At 40.4% G+C, this 22,804-nt stretch overlaps 1 protein-coding gene across 12 annotated transcripts in view; it reads right to left on the bottom strand.

Moving 5' to 3' along the window:
* The window catches only part of RUFY3 (RUN and FYVE domain containing 3), a 130,816-nt gene that overhangs the window by 11,408 nt on the left and 96,604 nt on the right, over positions 1 to 22,804 (bottom strand). For 9 of the 12 annotated variants that reach the window (XM_044303392.1, XM_044303377.1, XM_044303401.1 and 6 more), the window contains 4 exons: positions 20,842 to 20,968; positions 13,914 to 13,987; positions 6,945 to 6,978; positions 2,448 to 2,522 (listed from right to left, as the gene is read on the bottom strand). In XM_044303392.1, the coding sequence (XP_044159327.1) occupies positions 2,448 to 2,522; positions 6,945 to 6,978; positions 13,914 to 13,987; positions 20,842 to 20,968 (310 nt within the window). Of the gene's footprint in view, positions 1 to 2,447; positions 2,523 to 6,944; positions 6,979 to 13,913; positions 13,988 to 20,841; positions 20,969 to 22,804 lie in introns of those variants that run through there. The other 3 variants (XM_044303420.1, XM_044303430.1, XM_044303465.1) reach the window with 2 other exon arrangements.

Here is a 22,804-nt window from a genome sequence, read left to right as displayed (position 1 = left end):
ATCCAGGAGAACAGTGCTCTGGAGGAGGGTAGGCAGCAGGCGTCCCAGCAGCTGGTGGGATGCCGGAGCTAACAGGTCGAGCCCGGATCCACTTATCTTCTTGGGGGGAAATGGAGGCAGCCAGGCAACTTCCCAAAGATGGCGGCGGGCACTCCACGGGGGACCAGGAAGGCGCCATGCCGACCTGTGTCCCCATCTAGAATAAAAATAACAAAAAGGAGTAGAATCAGAGAGTGTCAACCTCCTTCACCAGACACTAAGCAAAGACTGGGTTCCTCCTGGTGGAGTCTGGGGGTATAGCCCGAGGAGGAGGAGCTCTTTCATTTGCATAGTGTCCCTCCTACTAATACCTCTAAGCTATACCCATGGTCTGTGTCCCCCAATGGAAAAAAGCACGAGAAATAAAATTTTACATGAACTCACCATACCCCTCACGGAATACTTTGGGGTTTTTTCTTTCCAAAATGGGGTCACTTTTGGGGTAGTTATACTGCCCTGGCATTTTAGGGGACCTAAAGCGTGAGAAGTAGTTTGGAATCCAAATGCGTAAAAAATGCCCTGTGAAATCGTAAAGATACTCTTTAGAATTTGGGCCCCTTTGCGCACCTAGGCTGCAAAAAAGTGTCACACATGTGGTATCGCCGTACTCAGAAGAAGTAGGGCAATGTGTTTTGGGGTGTATTTTTACATATTTCTCTCACCCAGCATGGGTATATGTAAAAATACACCCCAAAACACATTGCCCTACTTCTCCTGAGTACGGCGATAACACATGTGTGACACTTTTTTGCAGCCTAGGTGCGCAAAGGGGCCCAAATTCTAAAGAGTATCTGGAAATATGTAAAAATACACCCCAAAACACATTGCCCTACTTCTTCTGAGTACGGCGATACCACATGTGTGACACTTTTTTGCAGCCTAGGTGCGCAAAGGGGCCCAAATTTCAATGAGTACCTTTTCGGAGGGCATTTTTAGGCATTTAGATTCCAGACTTCTTCTCACGCTTTAGGGCCCCTAAAATGTTAGGGCAGTATAAATACCCCACATGTAACCCCATTTTGGAAAGAAGACACCCCAAGGTATTCCGTGAGGGGCATGGCGAGTTCCTAGAATATATATTTTTTGGCACAAGTTAGCGGAAAATGATTTTGTAAGAGAGAAAAAAAAAAATTCCGCTAACTTGTGCAAAAAAATAAATAAATATTCTAGGAACTTGCCATGCCCCTCACGAAATACCTTGGGGTGTCTTCTTTTCAAAATGGGGTCACTTGTGGGGTATTTATACTGCCCTGGCATTTTAGGGGCCCTAAAGCGTGAGAAGAAGTCTGGAATATAAATGTCTAAACATTTTTATGCATTTGAATTCCGTGAGGGGTATGGTGAGTTCATGTGATATTTAATTTTTTGTCACAAATTAGTAGAATATGAGACTTTGTAAGAAAAAAATAATAATAATAATTTCCGCTAACTTGTGCCAAAAAATAAATAAAAAATTCTTCTATGAACTCGCCATGCCCCTCAAGAGTGATCTTTTTATAGCGCCGCAGCAATTTTATGGTGTTTTTGCAGTGATCAGAAAAAAATATATTTCTGTCACTGCGGTGGGGCGGACTGAACGCAAGTGTGCGCACAAGATCAGGCCTGATCGGGCAAACACTGCGTTTTTTGGAGAGCCTATAAAACATGTCCTATTCTTGTCCACAATTGCGGACAAGAAAAGGCATTTTCTATATAGTTCTGGCAATGTGCGGATCCGCAAAATGCGGAAAGCACATTGCCTGTGTCCGTGTTTTGCGGATCCGCGGTGTTCGTGTTTTGCGGATCCGCAAAACACATACGGACGTCTGAATGGAGCCTTACATGGGGGTGATCAATGATAGGGGGGTGATCAGGGAGTCTATATGGGGTGATCAGGGGTAATAAGTGACAGGGGGGTGGGGGGTGTAGTGTAGTGGTGTTTGGTGCTACTTACAGAGCTGCCTGTGTCCACTGGTGGTCAATCCAAGCAAAAGGGACCACCAGAGGACCAGGTAGCAGTTATATCAGACGCTGTTAACAAAACAGTGTCTGATATACCTTTCAAGGGTTAAAAAAAAAACGCATCTACAGCCTGCCAGCGAATGATCGCCGCTGGCAGGCTGTAGATCCACTCGTTTACCTCCCGATCCTGTGAACGCGCGCTCCTGTGTGCACACGTTCACAGGAAATCTCGCGTCTCGCGAGATGACGCGCCGGAGCGTCAAGGAGGAACAGATCGACTGCCGCCAGAACGCAATCCTGCATTAGGCGGTACGGAGGCGGTTAATTAATGGATGCTTTCTAGAAGCTTGTTTTGTAGCAATAAAGAACACTAATGTTATGCTTAATCAAGTGTGTCCTACATTAAAAGGTGTCTGGACCCCTTTTCTATGCCTTTATAAAGTATAAATGAACCTTCCAAAGGTTACCTTGGTAAGCAAAATGCTGGATTCTTCTCGACACAGCTGACACATTTGAAGGATTGTCCTTTCACCATCCTGCTCCTAATACAAGATTAAGAGAATTTTTACAGTATACCTGTTTATTTTTCATTATGTATATTATATATTAATAAAATAAACAACCATGGCAGAATTTAGATCATGATCCAGTGACTATGGTTTCCAACCTCCAACCCCAGGTTGTTTGGTCATTTTTCAACACTGAATAATGTGAACACAGACATAGCGAAGAACCTTGTTCCAATTCTATCATGGGGTTGTTGCTACTACCATATGTGGGCTCCAACCCTCAGATTTTGTAGACAATTATAAAATGTTGATTTATTATTGATTTTTGTCATTTATTTATTTTTGGACACATCTTTTTGATAGTTATATATTTTTCAGATTTGTGTTAAGCAGTGTTCAGGGCAAGACGTACAGGAACATGTACATTTCTTTTATATATTAACGCTAACACTTCTTTATTAATAATGTACTTGGGGGGGGGGGGGGAAATAAACTGTAAAGTCATGGCCACTAGGGGTTCACTGCCTGTTGTCTGGAGAGAATAGTCCCTGTAACAGAGACTCAGAACACGGCTCAGAGGAGTTGGGGGCGTGTCAGAACTAGTTGAGATCCTGAGCCTTATAAAAGAACTGCTTCTGAACACTGTGATCTCCCATACTTTATCTATTCTGTCAGCTCCGGAGCTGGAAACAAACATAGTGGGAAGTAAGGGAAAGGATGTCACAGCAGTACAGTGCTTGCAGATTTCACAGAAGGGATATATGTCCCCTGCTTCTTAGTGAAATACATTTAGCTGTGCATCTGAAACAGGGAATATGGCTGAAAAAAACATTAGGGAAGACCAAACATAACTGTTCCTTACAAAGAAGCACAGCTATTATACAAACTTTTTTTGATATATGTTTTTACAGTACGAGGCAATGCTGATTGAAGAGCAAAACTTACAGTGCGAGTGCACACTATATTGTGTGTGATTTGGTGACCAGCCAGTGCCATGTTTAGCATGATGTATAAGTGAATGCATGCTAAATTAAATGCGCAAAACATTATTTAATGGATTTATTATTTTTGATTAGCGCAATATACACTTCTGATACTTTTGATGCGTTTGTCTAAATATTTGGATGGTGATTTGAGCTGGTCATTCAAAATACGGTTTAAGAAGGGTTAACATATTACATAATTTCTAGTCGCCATCTTGGTCTTATGCTGGTCCTGACATTGCCTAAGATGTGAGCATATGTTAATTCTAATTAATATTTAGGTATATAAGTAGTGACTCTATCCTGAGGAAGCTGCAAATTGTGGAGATACACTTGGGGTTCTTTAACATGGTGTATTTAACAATCTCCCTCCACATAGGCATAGACTGAGCACCTTATTTATTCTTCTTGTGTTGGATGTCACAGTACAGGATTTTATAGTATATTGTGATCATGTATTACATTGGGATTGTTTTTTTCTTTGGGTACTTTCTAATCATGTGTAGAGGGAACGGTTTGCATTCTTCTTTGAGATTCTCATCCTATTAGGGATGACACTATATATAGGGAAATGTTCTATGTATTGCTTTTTGGAATGTTTTTAGATACAGTATATTAAACATTTGTTGCTGTCATCTGCTTCAATAAGTAATCAAATTCATATATTTTTGAGGTGTGCCATAATTATATGTGCTGTCTTTAGTTTTTCATGGATGCAATAACCAGTAAGCACTTTCCCTTAAGCTAATTGGTTAAGGACTTAAAGTACACCTCAGGGGCACCCCCCCGTGCACTCATTTTGAGCTATATATATATATATTTTAAATAGGTCTTTATTAAAAAATATGGAAACCTTTTTTTCCGTACAGAGCCGAGATGCTCTAGTAGCACCCTTTGGATTTTCTGTCACTCCAGGAGCTGACAGACTCCTTATCTCTCTGACCACTTAAACACTCATTATAGCTCAGTTCTTAACTTACCGATAAAAATGTGGTATGTTTATGACCTTTCAGTAGTTTAGAGATCAGGTATTTTAGATGACCAGAACAAAGTGAAAGTAAAAGTACTAGTCACACAACAAGATAAATAGTTAACCCTTTGTGACAGAACAGCTTAATATTTTTAATAAAGGCCAATTGAAAAAAAAGATTTTTAGCCAAAAAGGAGTAAAATGACTGCCTTTGAAGATGTACATAGCCTTTAATGAGCACTTTTTTTGGTAAATTTAACACATATAGTGGTTTAGCTATTGTAAGGCTACTTTCACACCTGCGTTCGATCGGATCCGTTCTGAACGGATCCACTCATATTAATGCAGACGGTGGCTCCGTTCAGAACGGATCCGTCTGCATTATAACTTAGAAAAATTTTCTAAGTCTGAAAGTAGCCTGAGCGGATCCGTTCAGACTTTACATTGAAAGTCAATGGGGGACGGATCCGCTTGAAGATTGAGCCATATGGTGTCATCTTCAAGCGGATCCGTCCCCATTGACTTACATTGTAAGTCGGAACGGATCCGCTCGCCTCCGCACGGCCAGGCGGACACCCGAAGCGTTCAGGTGTCCGCTCACTGAGCGGAGCGGAGGCTGAGCGCTGGCAGGCGGATGCATTCTCAGTGGATCCACCTCCACTGAGAATGCATTAGGGCCAGACGGCTGCGTTCAGGGCCGCTCGTGAGCCCCTTCAAACGGAGCTCACGAGCGGACACCTGAACGCAGGTGTGAAAGGAGCCTAACACTTTTTGTACATGACACAGGGCTTTTTAATGTTTTTTTTTTTGCATTTTATTTTTTAGATTTATTTGGGGAAAACGGCAGCTATTCTTTGCAAACTATAGCTCCTTATTCTTTAAATGTGCAGACACTAAATTTTTTTTATAAAAATTGGTTCCCTATATTGTGTCAGTCATTTTGATATTTTTATTTAAATTTTTTTACATTTAGACATTTACATTTTGTTACATAATGTGTCACCCAAGAGTCGATAATGGTGACTTTCGTATGGAGTAGAAGTTTTTACTTTCTTTGTACTTTAATATATATATTTTTTACTTATTTTCTGCATTTATTTTTGGCACATTATACTTAAGCCAATAAGCAATAACGGCAACTGTTTCAATTTGCATGTTTTTTTATTTTATTTATTATATTTTTGACATTTATTTTTGACACGTCCCACATGAGGAAATGAAAGCGACTTTCATTTTGTTTGTACTTTGCTATATTTTTTAACTTATTTTTACATTTATTTTTGGCACATAATATTTTCTCCAAGAGGCCAAAGATCTCTGTGGGACACTGACACTTTTTTTCATTGAGCGCAGTGAGCACAGGAGAAGTGCTAATTAACTGCTTCTCCGCTGGATCCCCTAACCAACCTCTAGACTGCAGAAGCAGCAATCCAGCACAGTGCAGCGCTGAGGTAAAAACGCAGTAATTCGCCAAGGCAGAAAATACAATGTTTCTTTCCAGGAGGACGGATGCCACAAACCGTGGCTCTCCGGGATGTGCAACTCTGAGCTACTCAATGCACATTACAGTGCTCATTCCAGTTGCTGTAGAAAACAAAAGAGAAAGGGAGCCTTCATGTCTACCAACCAGCATCAAAGAGTTCCCCCTTCTTGAAAAGAACTGATAACCTCAGGATAGGTCACCAGTATCAGATCGGTGGGGTCCAACCACCGGGACACCTTCCAGTTAGCTGTTCGAGTGCTGCAGCCTTCTGCCTGCTTTTCCTAGGCCAGTGAGGTCACATTCATTGATCACATGGCCTAGGAGCATAAAAGTCAATGGGGCGGAGCTGTGATACCAAGCACAGCCGCTATGCTATGTACAGCGCTGTGAGCGCCACTGCCATCTCACAAGAGTGCTGCAGCCTTCTGCCTGCTTTTCCTAGGCCAGTGAGGTCACATTCATCGATCACATGGCCTAGGAGCATTAAAATCAATGGGGCTGAGCTGTGATACCAAGCACAGCCGCTATGCTATGTACAGCGCTGTGAGCCCCACTGCCATCTCACAAGAGTGCTGCTGCCTTCTCAAAACAGCTGATTGGCAGAGGTCCTAGGTGTTGGACCCCCGCTGATCAGATACTGATGACCCATCCAGAGGATAGGTCATCAGTAAAACAAAATCTCAGAAAACCCTTTTAAAGGCTGCCCTATTCAAACTTCATAGTGAGACAGAAATTCTGGGCTCAGGACCAATTTTGGGGCCCCCAGTGATCAGACATTTATGACCTAGACTGTAAATAGGAGATAAAGATTCATTGTGGGCAAGCACCTTTAAATAAACTATTGTTATAGAATCACAAATGTATTCTTGATAACGTGTCCAGTGTCCTGACCACCTTCTTTGTGATAGTCTCATTTTTTATTTCCCTTTAATCACATTGTTAATAAATGTAGTGCTGAAGCTGTAGAAAAGCATTGCTTGCTGTAAATCAAGTGAATAAACATTACAGTATGCACAAACCTCACTCTCTGTGTTTATTGAAGGTGATCCTGTACTGAAAAAAATTAAAATAAGAAATGACAAAGTAAGTCTTTAAAACAGAATATTCAAAGTGGCAAGAACATGATAACACTAAGGAACAGTAAGGCTGAATTAACATTGAGATAATACTCTAGGAAAGATCCTAGTGCATAGGCTCCAATTTCCTGATGTATGCCAATTCTTCTTCAGGGCACGTATAAGCCAGTCTACCTTTTGTTTCACTGTATAGGAAAGTGTAATATACAATCTCAGACTGCCTTCTGAAATTACATGACACCATTGGGAGGTCCACCTAGCATTAATTCAATTGTGGTGCATGTCATTTTGTAGCTTTCTTTTTTCGTAGGATGTTGCTGTGACCAATGGCGAATTACAATATGGCAATTTTAGGTGGCTGCCTGGGGCACCAGGATCCTGGAGGGCCATGTCCACCCAAAGTGCCTATCAATATTGGAATTGCTGTAGAAAGCTGCCGAGAAGAGCAGCAGTTGCTTTCTTTTGGCAGTTGGGGGAAGTCCCAAGCCTTTTAGCTAGCTATATAGACCGCAGGTTCCTGCCAACAAAGTAAAATCCCCTTACAGACCAATGGAGCAGGCGACTGTCAGGAAGGGTTTCTTCCCAACAATTACTTGCTCATCATTAGAGGTGAAAAGCTGCATTTACATGAGGTGAGCGATGTGGCTGCTGCTGTCATTTGTCCTCATGCAGATTCATTGTTTCTGGGCAGAAGATCCCTGTATGTGTATATATAGAATAATTGCAGATTTAATTGTGTGCACTATATATATATATATATATATATATATATATACACATACACACATACACAGTGGGATGCGAAAGTTTGGGCAACCTTGTTAATCGTCATGATTTTCCTGTATAAATCGTTGGTTGTTACTATAAAAAAATGTCAGTTAAATCTATCATATAGGAAACACACACAGTGATATTTGAGAAGTGAAATGAAGTTTATTGGATTTACAGAAAAAGTGTGCTATAATTGTTTAAACAATTGTCTTGGGCACTGTTGTCTTGTTATTGATTCCACAACCTTTAGAACTAATTATTGGAACTCAAATTGGCTTGGTAAGCTCAGTGACCCCTGACCTACATACACAGGTGAATCCAATTATGAGAAAGAGTATTTAAGGGGGTCAATTGTAAGTTTCCCTCCTCTTTTAATTTCCTCTGAAGAGTAGCAACATGGGGGTCTCAAAACAACTCAAATGACCTGAAGACAAAGATTGTTCACCCTCATGGTTTAGGGGAAGGATACAGAAAGCTGTCTCAGAGATTTCAGCTGTCTGTTTCCACAGTTAGGAACATATTGAGGAAATGGAAGACACAGGCTCAGTTCAAGTTAAGGCTCGAAGTGGCAGACCAAGAAAAATCTCGGATAGACAGAAGCGACGAATGGTGAGAACAGTCAGAGTCAACCCACAGACCAGCACCAAAGACCTACAACATCATCTTGCTGCAGATGGAGTCACTGTGCATCATTCAACCATTCGGCGCACTTTACACAGGGAGATGCTGTATGCGAGAGTGATGCAGAGGCACAAAAAGTGCCGCTTGAGGTGGGCTAAAGCACATTTGGACAAGCCAGCTTCATTTTGGAATAAGGTGCTGTGGACTAATGAAACTAAAATTGAGTTATTTGGCCATAACAAGGGGCGTTATGCATGGAGGAAAAAGAACACAGCATTCCAAGAAAAACACCTGCTACCTACAGTAAAATATGGTGGTGGTTCCATCATGCTGTGGGGCTGTGTGGCCAGTGCAGGGACTGGGAATCTTGTCAAAGTTGAGGGACGCATGGATTCCACTCAGTATCAGCAGATTCTGGAGACCAATGTCCAGGAATCAGTGACAAAGCTGAAGCTGCGCCGGGGCTGGATCTTTCAACAAGACAACGACCCTAAACACTGCTCAAAATCCACTAAGGCATTTATGCAGAGGAACAAGTACAACGTTCTGGAATGGCCATCTCAGTCCCCAGACCTGAATATAATAGAAAATCTGTGGTGTGACTTAAAGAGAGCTGTCCATGCTCGGAAGCCATCAAACCTGAATGAACTAAACATGTTTTGTAAAGAGGAATGGTCCAAAATACCTTCAACCAGAATCCAGACTCTCATTGGAAACTACAGGAAGCGTTTAGAGGCTGTAATTTCTGCAAAAGGAGGATCTACTAAATATTGATTTAATTTCTTTTTTGTGGTGCCCAAATTTATACACCTGCCTAAATTTTGTTTAAAGAGGACCTTTTACCTAAAAAAAAAATGTAAACTAAGACCATAGCTTTACTTACATGCCCCCATGAAGTGTTGATCGTTTTTTCTTTTTTCAAACTGTGTCCCCGTTTGTCCGCGATGCCCCCCCCCGGAATAATTCCCGCCGTCTATTCTAATGAGCCAGCCTCAAATGGGCTGGCTTTAAAAGTTCTCCTCGGCGTGCCTTCTCTCTTCTCCCTGGCACGGAGCGCATCCAATCAGCGCGCTCCGCTCTTAGCCAGGGAGAAGACGCTCCAGTTCTCGCGAGACTTCAGAGAACTGGAGCGATTTCGTCTATCCGGCTAAGAGCGGAGCGCGCTGATTGGATGCGCTCCGTGCCAGGGAGAAGAGAGAAGGCACGCCGAAGAGAACTTTTAAAGCCAGCCCATTTGAGGCTGGCTCATTAGCATAGACGGCGGGAATTATTCCGGGGGGGCATAGCGGACAAACGGGGGCACAGTTTGAAAAAAGAAAAAACGATCAACACTTCATGGGGGCATGTAAGTAAAGCTATGGTCTTAGTTTACATTTTTTTTTTAGGTGAAAGGTCCTCTTTAAACAATTATAGCACACTTTCTGTAAATCCAATAAACTTCATTTCACTTCTCAAATATCACTGTGTGCGTCTCCTATATTATATTTTTAACTGACATTTTTTATCGTAACAACCAACGATTTATACAGGAAAATCATGACGATTAACAAGGTTGCCCAAACTTTCGCATCCCACTGTATGTATATATATATATATATATATATATATATATATATATATATATATATATATATATATAAAGATAGAAAAACGGACTGCACTCCCAAGGATCTTCAGTGAAAAAAAGGTTTATTCACCCATAGGTGGCACAAGCGACGTTTCGGCTCTCACATGAGCCTTTCTCAAGCATTGATAGGAAGTGCATATGTTACATATAAAGGTGTATCAATCAAAACAATCAGTGCTTCAGCTTAATTGACAATTTACAGAGTAAATAAAAAAAGACATATTACAGTGTGAAAAATACGCATACAATTTGTTAAAATGAATAAAGTGACACGTGCAATGAATACTTGAAATACATGATATAGCAAAATCTCATATAGTTCTTCTAGGTCCATGATTATTCTCAGCTGTGTTATATCTCACGTGTTAATCACATACATCTTAATAATATACATGTGAAGAAAAAAAGGAAAAGGGGAAATCAGTTGATTACTACCTGGTGTGGTACTGGCGACCCCATAAACCATCGTGCTGTACAGCGCGTTCTTGTGATCACACTGCGCATGTCCCGATAGGCTGCCTCGTCATATTCAAGCGCCCGCTATGGTAAATGCGTGCGTCGTAAGGTCACTAGTCAGTGACGTCAGCGGCGCACTCCGTGATGACTCACGGCATCCTGTGCGTCTATCAGAAGAGTGCAGCGCATGCGCAATAGGTCCTTGTATATAAAGGAGCCCATGTCTGATATGGGAACATTGCCCTATTATTGTCACATGTTACTATATGTTCAGCCGTTTTTTTTGTTCTACAATGGGTCACTCTGGGTCAATCCCATACATCAGCAGGTTGGAAGAGTCTTCACCTTTTCCAAGTAGGAGGCTCAATTCCAATAGTTACCCAAGCTCTGTGGGCACGTCAGTACCACCAGCGCTAGGGTCCCAATCCTGCTGAATACCGTGACTCTGAGGGATTCTCCTCATTATATGTATCAGAACAACCTCTTATTACAAATCGGCAGTAAAGGATTCAACCGTATATTCTACCCTGTCTATAAATAAAAAACAGGGGAAACAAAAAATAGAGAGCAATTGTCTAACACGCGCCCTCGGGACATATGCAGAAAAATCACAAGAAAAACAATTTTGGGAGGAAAACAATAAAGTTTTTCTACATGCAGGTCTCTCTCCCACCATCCAGGTCCATCAACTTTACAAGACCCCTTTCTCCACAAGTGTAAGTGCACCTAAAAAAATAGAAAAGAATTGAGAGTGATGCATCCTCAAAACCCTATATATAAAATACTGTGGTTTATTCCACATTTTTTTTAAAGAAAAGGGGGGATAGATATCCTTATCAATAGATCCGTCTACTGCAAGTGAATTACTTCACACACAATCAGAACATAACATGGCAAACCAACCTACTCATAACCCACCGACGTATTTATAGTCAATATTCAAACCATTGGGGTATAGACTATTTAGGGTTTGTATCCAATACATTTCCCTCTTTTTGAGTAGGGATACTCGATCACCACCTCTCCGTGGCATGTGCACCTGGTCGATGATCCAGCACCTAAGATCCTTTTCACTGTGCTTTTTCAAGCCAAAGTGCCTAGGTACTTCCAGTACCTAGGCACTTTGGCTTGAAAAAGCACAGTGAAAAGGATCTTAGGTGCTGGATCATCGACCAGGTGCACATGCCACGGAGAGGTGGTGATCGAGTATCCCTACTCAAAAAGAGGGAAATGTATTGGATACAAACCCTAAATAGTCTATACCCCAATGGTTTGAATATTGACTATAAATACGTCGGTGGGTTATGAGTAGGTTGGTTTGCCATGTTATGTTCTGATTGTGTGTGAAGTAATTCACTTGCAGTAGACGGATCTATTGATAAGGATATCTATCCCCCCTTTTCTTTAAAAAAATGTGGAATAAACCACAGTATTTTATATATAGGGTTTTGAGGATGCATCACTCTCAATTCTTTTCTATTTTTTTAGGTGCACTTACACTTGTGGAGAAAGGGGTCTTGTAAAGTTGATGGACCTGGATGGTGGGAGAGAGACCTGCATGTAGAAAAACTTTATTGTTTTCCTCCCAAAATTGTTTTTCTTGTGATTTTTCTGCATATGTCCCGAGGGCGCGTGTTAGACAATTGCTCTCTATTTTTTGTTTCCCCTGTTTTTTATTTATAGACAGGGTAGAATATACGGTTGAATCCTTTACTGCCGATTTGTAATAAGAGGTTGTTCTGATACATATAATGAGGAGAATCCCTCAGAGTCACGGTATTCAGCAGGATTGGGACCCTAGCGCTGGTGGTACTGACGTGCCCACAGAGCTTGGGTAACTATTGGAATTGAGCCTCCTACTTGGAAAAGGTGAAGACTCTTCCAACCTGCTGATGTATGGGATTGACCCAGAGTGACCCATGTAGAACAAAAAAAACGGCTGAACATATAGTAACATGTGACAATAATAGGGCAATGTTCCCATATCAGACATGGGCTCCTTTATATACAAGGACCTATTGCGCATGCGCTGCACTCTTCTGATAGACGCACAGGATGCCGTGAGTCATCACGGAGTGCGCCGCTGACGTCACTGACTAGTGACCTTACGACGCACGCATTTACCATAGCGGGCGCTTGAATATGACGAGGCAGCCTATCGGGACATGCGCAGTGTGATCACAAGAACGCGCTGTACAGCACGATGGTTTATGGGGTCGCCAGTACCACACCAGGTAGTAATCAACTGATTTCCCCTTTTCCTTTTTTTCTTCACATGTATATTATTAAGATGTATGTGATTAACACGTGAGATATAACACAGCTGAGAATAATCATGGACCTAGAAGAACTATATGAGATTTTGCTATATCATGTATTTCAAGTATTCATTGCACGTGTCACTTTATTCATTTTAACAAATTGTATGCGTATTTTTCACACTGTAATATGTCTTTTTTTATTTACTCTGTAAATTGTCAATTAAGCTGAAGCACTGATTGTTTTGATTGATACACCTTTATATGTAACATATGCACTTCCTATCAATGCTTGAGAAAGGCTCATGTGAGAGCCGAAACGTCGCTTGTGCCACCTATGGGTGAATAAACCTTTTTTTCACTGAAGATCCTTGGGAGTGCAGTCCGTTTTTCTATCTTTGTATTAGTGGGTAAGCACCAGTTACCATATCCGGATATTGCACCCGCTTTACCTTATTTTATTTTGGTCGGTGGTGCTGCCAGTTATTTATTTTTCTTTTATATATATATATATATATATATATATATATATATATATATATTTTTTATTTTTATGTGAGTGTGTGTGTGTGTGTATTTGTCTGTGTGTATATATACTGTTGATGTGTATATGGCTGTGTATGCATAGGTATACATATAAATGTATGTGTCTATGTGTATATATAGATGTATATGTGTATATATTGTTGCATACATCGCCCATAAACACCCAGAAAACTCCTCATTACAAAAAACATGCTCAGCAGTATGTACAGAATAACTCTGTATTGAATATCAAAGCAGACTAAGCGATTCCATACAGCATAAAAAAAATAAACACATGGGGTGAAAAAAAGTCAATGGATACCAATGGCAGTTGCATACAGTAAGACGGGGCTACGGTAAAGGAGGAGGGGGGCCTGGCGCTTAATACGCCACTGTCTGTGATGTCATATTTAGGACGTGCTGAATCACAAGCATGTCACAGAGCATGTGCATTCATTCAACTCACTTAGCAACCTAGCACCTCCGTTCTCTTTACCGATTCTGATATTCAGAATAAATTGGTGTACTACTGAGGTAAAGATCTCAAAATTTCTTTTCTATACTGCCTAAGAACATAAAAAACAATAAGAGAAAATTAGATTACGGTGCGTTTTATGTGATGTCATTTGGAGAACAGTTGCAAGCATTACATACTTCTTTTGTGTGGTGCTGCTTGTCTCGCTCACAGCTTGTCTCACATTTTCATCAGCTACTTTAAATTGTGTATTCTGAAGAAATAAGAGAGTTACTTTGCAACCTTCCCAAAACAACCAAGCCTAAATAAAAGCAATCTTAAAGGGATTGTTTGCTCTTTTCACACTAGCCATAAATCCTTCTAGCAGGCTATTCCAGCAGAGGACAGCCTGTCAGAAGACATCGTATCCAACATAACCAGAAAAGGACAGAGCACCGCCAGGCCCAATTGACTATAATGGTACTCTGCAGGGACCTGACCTGTTTCTGGCAAGCAGCGTTTTTTTTGTCCGTCCAAACAGGCCAGATCCCTGCCGACTATTATAGTCAATGGGCTCCAGTAGTATCCGGCTATGCTAGATGCGATGTCTTCCGACAGGCTGTTCCTCTACCTGAACAGCCTACTGGAAGAATTTAACACTAGTGTGCAACTAGCTTTGTTAGAAAATCCTCTTTTTAAATACCCCGCTAGAGAATTTTGAGTCAACTAACGGAGATAGAACTTCCATCAGTTATCTGTAGTGGAGATGTTACAAAGGGTTTCCCTCTCTCTGGAGAACCTCGCTTGCCATGAATATACAAAGAAAGATCACAGATTTCCATGGACACCATGTAATTCTTAATTTCCCTTGTGGTGTTGTGGTCATCTTGAAGGCTAAAACTGTATATCTGTTGTTATACTGTATGTGCTTGCAAACTTTTATCTGCTTAGATACCACAGTGTAAGAAAATATCTCCTCAGTGGCAGCGTTGTGCAGTATTAGTATGCATAACCCTCTAATAACATGAAATACCCAGTCACAGTCTGCAAATGCCCCCAATCGATGCTGGTCAGAAACCAATATAGTAAATGAACACAGACCAGGACTACTATAGCTGCCCATGCACACACACTGATAAATGTCAGCTGCTGAAAGTTTCAGATAAATCATTTCAACTTTAGAAAATCTTTTCTCAAAGCCAAGTTTTCTACCACTGCCGCAACGAGAAGAAATACTATATCATTACACCAGATCTTTCACAGATACAATGTTTCAGTTCATTTCCGGGCTTCTCCCTTCTTGATACTGTGCCACAAAGAAAGTGTGTCAAGTATGGCACATGGTTTTGGTCTTTATACCTGCCCCATAGTAACTGTATGAGTAATCATGCAGACACCCGTAAGGTCTCAGATATCGTACACTTCCAAGGATCCAAGAGCAGGACAGATATGGTTTCTAATCACTTTTGTCGCCTCTCATTGCCGAGTATTGTAAACTAATCACTGTATAAAACAGAGACAATGTGTAACACCGTCTATAAATTCTACTGATCCCATGATTGCTTAGTGCAGGAGAGAGCTGTTGCTTCTATTCGAGACCATGGTCACAGCAGCTTGGGTAGTCCCACTTACAGAGAAAACGTAATATACATTGGAGGTCTTTTCTGATCCATTGGGGAAAAATAAAATAAAAAATACTAATAATATAAAACGGTCGCCACTGAGTCAATCCATAACCCTGGCCCCACCCCTATCTCCTAAAACTACTTGCGTTATCGTGTCCAAATCAAAAAGGGGAAGCCATTTTAAATGAGCATTACAAATTAGCATCACAATGAGCACATTTTGAACTGCATATTATAGGAATTCAGTAGTTAATAATAGGGTGGGCACTCTAATATCTGGGTCACAGAGTAGGCAACGCGGCAGTATTTAATTATTAGTAGTTTATTTTAGTAACACCCAAACAGATCAATTTGGCTAAAATACGCAAATAATGCTATATCTATAAAATTGATAAAAATAAATATACTTGATAAAATATGTAGTACGTCCACTGATAATGATATAATCTGGCCTGGATGTGCTAGCCAAAAAGCATATGTGCAAGCTATATTAGCAAGTATATTTATTTACTGGAAAAGCAGTCTCCTTTACCTCCACATAAACAAATACTTATAATAAGTGACCAGTGCATAAAATATAAAAAGCAAATTAAGTGATAAATATACAAAAAATTTTGTTAAAGTGCATTAAACTAAAAGTGTTCAATTAGTTGCAATATTGTGCATACGTGCAAAATATCTGTGGAGATTTGTCCTCAGGCTCAATCTTTCTAGATGTGACAAAAGGATTGTAGCAAAAGTTCTGAGAGCCGGCTTGTTAATCCAGCATATATACTCTGTTATGCAGTATGTCAGTCCGGCAGATCTCTAGTTAATAGTGCTAAAAGCACAGCAGCAGTAGTTGGTATAATGTATCAATCCGGCCAATCTCTAGTTGATACAATATCTAAGTCCGGCGAAAACTCTAGTTGGTGCCGCTATAGAGCGCAGCAGTGATACTTAGTTATTTCCGCTGTGGAGCTAATCGAGCGATGTTATGTGCACATATAGTCATTTATTTTGTTATGTTGTTACTCACATGCAGGCTTTCAGCCGTCTTCCCCGTGGCGTCCCACGTGGTGGAGGTTCTGAGTAAAGTTTAACGCTGAACCCCAAGCAGCATGCGGCCTGGCTCTTTTGGATACAGGATCCTCTGGTATGTTACCGTATTTCTACCAGGTCCTGGTTGTGGGTAGCAGTGCTCGTAATGTTCGGTCAGCTCCGCTGCAGGTTCACCTGGATGTCCTTAATTGGGATACGTGCTCCACCTTTCTTTTGGTGCAGTCACGTGCAGAAGTGTCTATTTAGTGTCCATAAGGTTTTTGAAATCCTGGAAAGCGCTTTCTTCTGTCCAATATCAGGGGGCAAACTGTTGCGGTTTTTTAGTCAGGTCCAATTGGTCCACGCCAGACGCGTTTCGAAGGGTATCCACCTTCTTCCTCAGTGGCTCCGTTGGCTCTGACTAGTTTGCCTTCTTTTTATTCCTTGTGGTTAACGAGGATTGCTCTAGAGAAAACCTGGAGAGGATCAAAAGGATCTGAATGTCTCAAATCCAGGTTGACATTAAATGCGGTATTGGTGCGGTTTATATGCGTTTTCATATAAGGACCTGCGTTTTCTTGTCCAATACATGCCGGAATTCTTATCAGCCATTGACCATACATAATATTGTGCATACTTGATTACATTATCCTTTTATATTATTAAAATACATAATTTACTGCAGTATATAAAAGAACTGTAGAAACCTATTGTTATTCAATTTTAAATACAATTCTAATAATTGTGTATTCATACAGTATTTTATAAATGATAATAATAAAATAAAATATAAAAATAGGTATAAAATAAAAATATATAAATAAAAATATAAATAAAAATATATAAAAAATTTTTTACATTTTTAATAAATGCCCTAACTCATGGACAACTGTTTTGGGTTAAATTAAAAATATTTTTTGTTTAAAAATTTTTATAAATTAAAAATATTTGCTTCCATATTCACCATATTCAGTGAGATCCATCTGAAAGACTTTTTAGCACAGAACCATTAGCACAGAACTTATTCTTTGAGGGACTCCTTGTGTGACCCCAAAAGTTCTTTATACAGAGGAGGACACTAGAGATGGGTAACAATCAGATTGAGTGATGTCAGAGACCTTTGGTGGCTAGATGGTATAGGAAAGGAGACCTGCAGCCCAGGAGGGGTCATAGTGCTGATAGACAGCCCAACTAGTACCCCTCGTGGACCGGAGGTGTCCAAACCCTCACAGGAATCCGAATATTTCCAATTCGGCATTGAGCCCAGCCGGAGCCAGGCTGCCGAATTCAAAAATTCTTCTAGATTCGGCCCTAGACATTCGGGCAATATGGTTGCCTCCCCTCCAATTACGTTCTATCTGTTCAAAGGCCGCAAAGGTCAGAGTTGTAGGGTCTTGATTGTGTACTATTTTGAAGTGTTTAGATAGTACATGTTTTTCATACCCCTTTTTGATGTTGTTTATGTGTTCCGCTACTAAACATACCAACTGGCCAATTCCGAAGAATTAAGAGGAACTGTACTAACCAGTCAGAGTTTGAGGAAGAGGCCCTTAATATGAAAGAGAAATTTCTGTCAAAGGACTACCCTGAGACAGCAGTAGAGAATGCTCTGAAAAAGGTCAGATTGATGGATAGGAGAAAATTCTTTGAAACTAATAAAAAGAATATTGATAAGCCCGCAGAAGATGACAAATTCCGCATTATACTGCCCTATAACTCACAGCACAAGAAAATTGAGCAAAGTATTAAAAACCATTGGCACCTAATACAAAAAGACAAAATTATAGGTCCACTAATCCCACCAATACCGGAGATAGTGTACACGAAGGCCCCTAACCTAGGTCTGAAGGTAGCACCATCAATAAAACAACCAATAAGAGAAACCGGTTCCATTAACAAATGGTTAAATAGGAGTGGGTTCTATAGATGTGGATGCTGTGTGAACTGCAGAAATACATCTTTTACAAAGAAGACCCAACGGGTAAAATCAACACAAAATGCCTTTGAAGTTGAGATAAAAACTCTCCTCACATGTAACAGTTCAAACGTCATCTACATCATAGAATGTGCATGTGCGAAACAATATATAGGCAGGACGAAAAGACCTTTAAGAATTAGGATAGCGGAACACATAAACAACATCAAAAAGGGGTATGAAAAACATGTACTATCTAAACACTTCAAAATAGTACACAATCAAGACCCTACAACTCTGACCTTTGCGGCCTTTGAACAGATAGAACGTAATTGGAGGGGAGGCAACCATATTGCCCGAATGTCTAGGGCCGAATCTAGAAGAATTTTTGAATTCGGCAGCCTGGCTCCGGCTGGGCTCAATGCCGAATTGGAAATATTCGGATTCCTGTGAGGGTTTGGACACCTCCGGTCCACGAGGGGTACTAGTTGGGCTGTCTATCAGCACTATGACCCCTCCTGGGCTGCAGGTCTCCTTTCCTATACCATCTAGCCACCAAAGGTCTCTGACATCACTCAATCTGATTGTTACCCATCTCTAGTGTCCTCCTCTGTATAAAGAACTTTTGGGGTCACACAAGGAGTCCCTCAAAGAATAAGTTCTGTGCTAATGGTTCTGTGCTAAAAAGTCTTTCAGATGGATCTCACTGAATATGGTGAATATGGAAGCAAATATTTTTAATTTATAAAAAATTTTAAACAAAAAATATTTTTAATTTAACCCAAAACAGTTGTCCATGAGTTAGGGCATTTATTAAAAATGTAAAAATTTTTTATATATTTTTATTTATATTTTTATTTATATATTTTTATTTTATACCTATTTTTATATTTTATTTTATTATTATCATTTATAAAATACTGTATGAATACACAATTATTAGAATTGTATTTAAAATTGAATAACAATAGGTTTCTACAGTTCTTTTATATACTGCAGTAAATTATGTATTTTAATAATATAAAAGGATAATGTAATCAAGTATGCACAATATTATGTATGGTCAATGGCTGATAAGAATTCCGGCATGTATTGGACAAGAAAACGCAGGTCCTTATATGAAAACGCATATAAACCGCACCAATACCGCATTTAATGTCAACCTGGATTTGAGACATTCAGATCCTTTTGATCCTCTCCAGGTTTTCTCTAGAGCAATCCTCGTTAACCACAAGGAATAAAAAGAAGGCAAACTAGTCAGAGCCAACGGAGCCACTGAGGAAGAAGGTGGATACCCTTCGAAACGCGTCTGGCGTGGACCAATTGGACCTGACTAAAAAACCGCAACAGTTTGCCCCCTGATATTGGACAGAAGAAAGCGCTTTCCAGGATTTCAAAAACCTTATGGACACTAAATAGACACTTCTGCACGTGACTGCACCAAAAGGAAGGTGGAGCACGTATCCCAATTAAGGACATCCAGGTGAACCTGCAGCGGAGCTGACCGAACATTACGAGCACTGCTACCCACAACCAGGACCTGGTAGAAATACGGTAACATACCAGAGGATCCTGTATCCAAAAGAGCCAGGCCGCATGCTGCTTGGGGTTCAGCGTTAAACTTTACTCAGAACCTCCACCACGTGGGACGCCACGGGGAAGACGGCTGAAAGCCTGCATGTGAGTAACAACATAACAAAATAAATGACTATATGTGCACATAACATCGCTCGATTAGCTCCACAGCGGAAATAACTAAGTATCACTGCTGCGCTCTATAGCGGCACCAACTAGAGTTTTCGCCGGACTTAGATATTGTATCAACTAGAGATTGGCCGGATTGATACATTATACCAACTACTGCTGCTGTGCTTTTAGCACTATTAACTAGAGATCTGCCGGACTGACATACTGCATAACAGAGTATATATGCTGGATTAACAAGCCGGCTCTCAGAACTTTTGCTACAATCCTTTTGTCACATCTAGAAAGATTGAGCCTGAGGACAAATCTCCACAGATATTTTGCACGTATGCACAATATTGCAACTAATTGAACACTTTTAGTTTAATGCACTTTAACAAAATTTTTTGTATATTTATCACTTAATTTGCTTTTTATATTTTATGCACTGGTCACTTATTATAAGTATTTGTTTATGTGGAGGTAAAGGAGACTGCTTTTCCAGTAAATAAATATACTTGCTAATATAGCTTGCACATATGCTTTTTGGCTAGCACATCCAGGCCAGATTATATCATTATCAGTGGACGTACTACATATTTTATCAAGTATATTTATTTTTATCAATTTTATAGATATAGCATTATTTGCGTATTTTAGCCAAATTGATCTGTTTGGGTGTTACTAAAATAAACTACTAATAATTAAATACTGCCGCGTTGCCTACTCTGTGACCCAGATATTAGAGTGCCCACCCTATTATTAACTACTACATTATTTCTGGTGATCCGGGTACGACATCAGGGTGGAGCACCTTACCAGCTGGAATCAGGGGTGAGCCGACCTGTACTAATATTTTACTATTATAGGAATTCCCATTTTCACCATGTTTTTTTGTAGAAGATGTGGTATTCTCAATGGCGAGTATTTATTTTCCGGCAGTTCCTTCTCTTTTTGATTGCCAGAAGCCCTTCGTTTTGGTTCTTTCTTCAATTCCACTTCATATTGAGAGCTAAAACATGAACAGAAGAGAGACCATTTTAGGCGACATCACCCACAGGATGCATTTTCTAGGTGGTGTAGTTAAGACAAGCTAAGGATATGAGACCTTACAGTGTATCTGCTGGTGCACTCTTGTTATCTACTGCTGTATATACACCAGACCACCTTTAAGAAACCCCAAACGCTGCTATTGCTGCTGCAATGCGACTTGTTAGGTCTTCCTAATGATTGAGGTTTCATATAACCTGGAAAACCACAGGTTATCCAATAGCAACTTAAAATATTAAAATATTAGCATAGCATTTTATTGTCTTCACAACTATGCAGGAGAGCTCTCTCCATACCTAAAGAACACAATGCTACTTTTCACTTCTACAGAAGACAGTGCTACTCCAGTGTCACGTATTATCATAAAAGATAACACTGTGGGCAGAAAACTGCGCATGCCTGGGCCCGGCAGTGATGAGCGAAGGGGATATAGGGAAATATGACATCACAGAGCCACAGGGCTGGCCGGAGTTTACTGAGGGGCGGAGTGAGGCACGAGGAACTTGGGCACTTTCAGCAAACTCTCCGACCCTGGCACTTGCGATGGCTCATTAGCATATTATAAAATAAACTTTTTGGGCGATTTGAAGGATCTGAAAAACTAAACACAGGTGACATCTGTGTCATGTCTTTGTGTCCCACTAAACAATGTGATCTGTTTAAAACCGGTTGATGACAGACTCCCTTTAAGCCCCTGCTTGATAAACTACTCATTTCCATATTAGTACCAAAGGAGCTTTGAATGCTTAGGTCCTGCCCATAGGAATGGGAAAGAAGTAGTATATTATATCACAGCAGTATAATGTACACTCCAATTTCAAGACCTGTAGCATCGCTAGACAGTTGTTCATTCACTGTTAGAAGGAATAATGAGCATCTACACGAGTCACGTGAACACACATGAAGCAGCACTGTCCTCTCTTGACTAAATGAGAATACACGACTACACTGCAGGCTTACTGAATAACAGGGCAGCTCACAGGGTGACAATGATGTGTTCTAGAAGCACAGAAAGCAGCAAGTCACCCATCATTGGATACAATATTGCTGAGAAATTGCGTTAAAAAGATGAAAGTTGAAGGAAGCTGAAGACCAGTGTAGCCGTCACCACTTTACCACGTCTCTGTATGACATGCGGCACATTTTATTTTATTTTTAGAAACAGCACCACTCTAGTCCATGGGCTGTGGCTGGTATTACGTTTGGTTGAATGAAGCAGGACCAATTCCAGACATAGCCAATGGGCAAGTGTGGCTTTATTTCTCATAACAAAAAATAAATAAAAAAGGAGACCAATTTATGGCACAAATGCAAATGATTTATGGATATTTTAAAGCCTCATTCACAAGTCAGTGTTCCACGTCATTGTGCTGTACATGTTCTCCACAGACAGCAACCCCCCCCCCCCACCATTCATTTTAATATTTGTATTCACGCATCAGTTTTTTTTACCACGGTCCGTGTTTTTAGCACAGTTGCATGCTCTATTTTGTCAGTATTCACAGATCCATCATACCCATGGGTATGTGAAATCCATGGATGCAACACAGATGCCATCCGTGTTTCACAGATCATTAGGAAGAGATGCTTTGAAAATTATTTTTCAGCTGTGCATTGTCAGTGAAACACGGATGACACACGGATGCATCGCGGACATCTTCATGGAGGCATTACTGACCACCTTTTCACGGATTTAAGCACGGACACGGACGTGTGAATGAGGCTTAAATCTAAATTTTTATAAAAGCAGCAGAAAGCAAAGCTTTGGATCTACAATACAGGTATGGGACCCTTTATT

The sequence above is a fragment of the Bufo gargarizans genome, chromosome 1 (genome assembly GCF_014858855.1).
Source record: "Bufo gargarizans isolate SCDJY-AF-19 chromosome 1, ASM1485885v1, whole genome shotgun sequence".
NCBI lineage: Eukaryota > Metazoa > Chordata > Amphibia > Anura > Bufonidae > Bufo > Bufo gargarizans.
The sequence above is the reverse complement of the archived record's forward strand: the minus strand, read 5'-3'. Positions and strand labels throughout refer to the sequence as shown.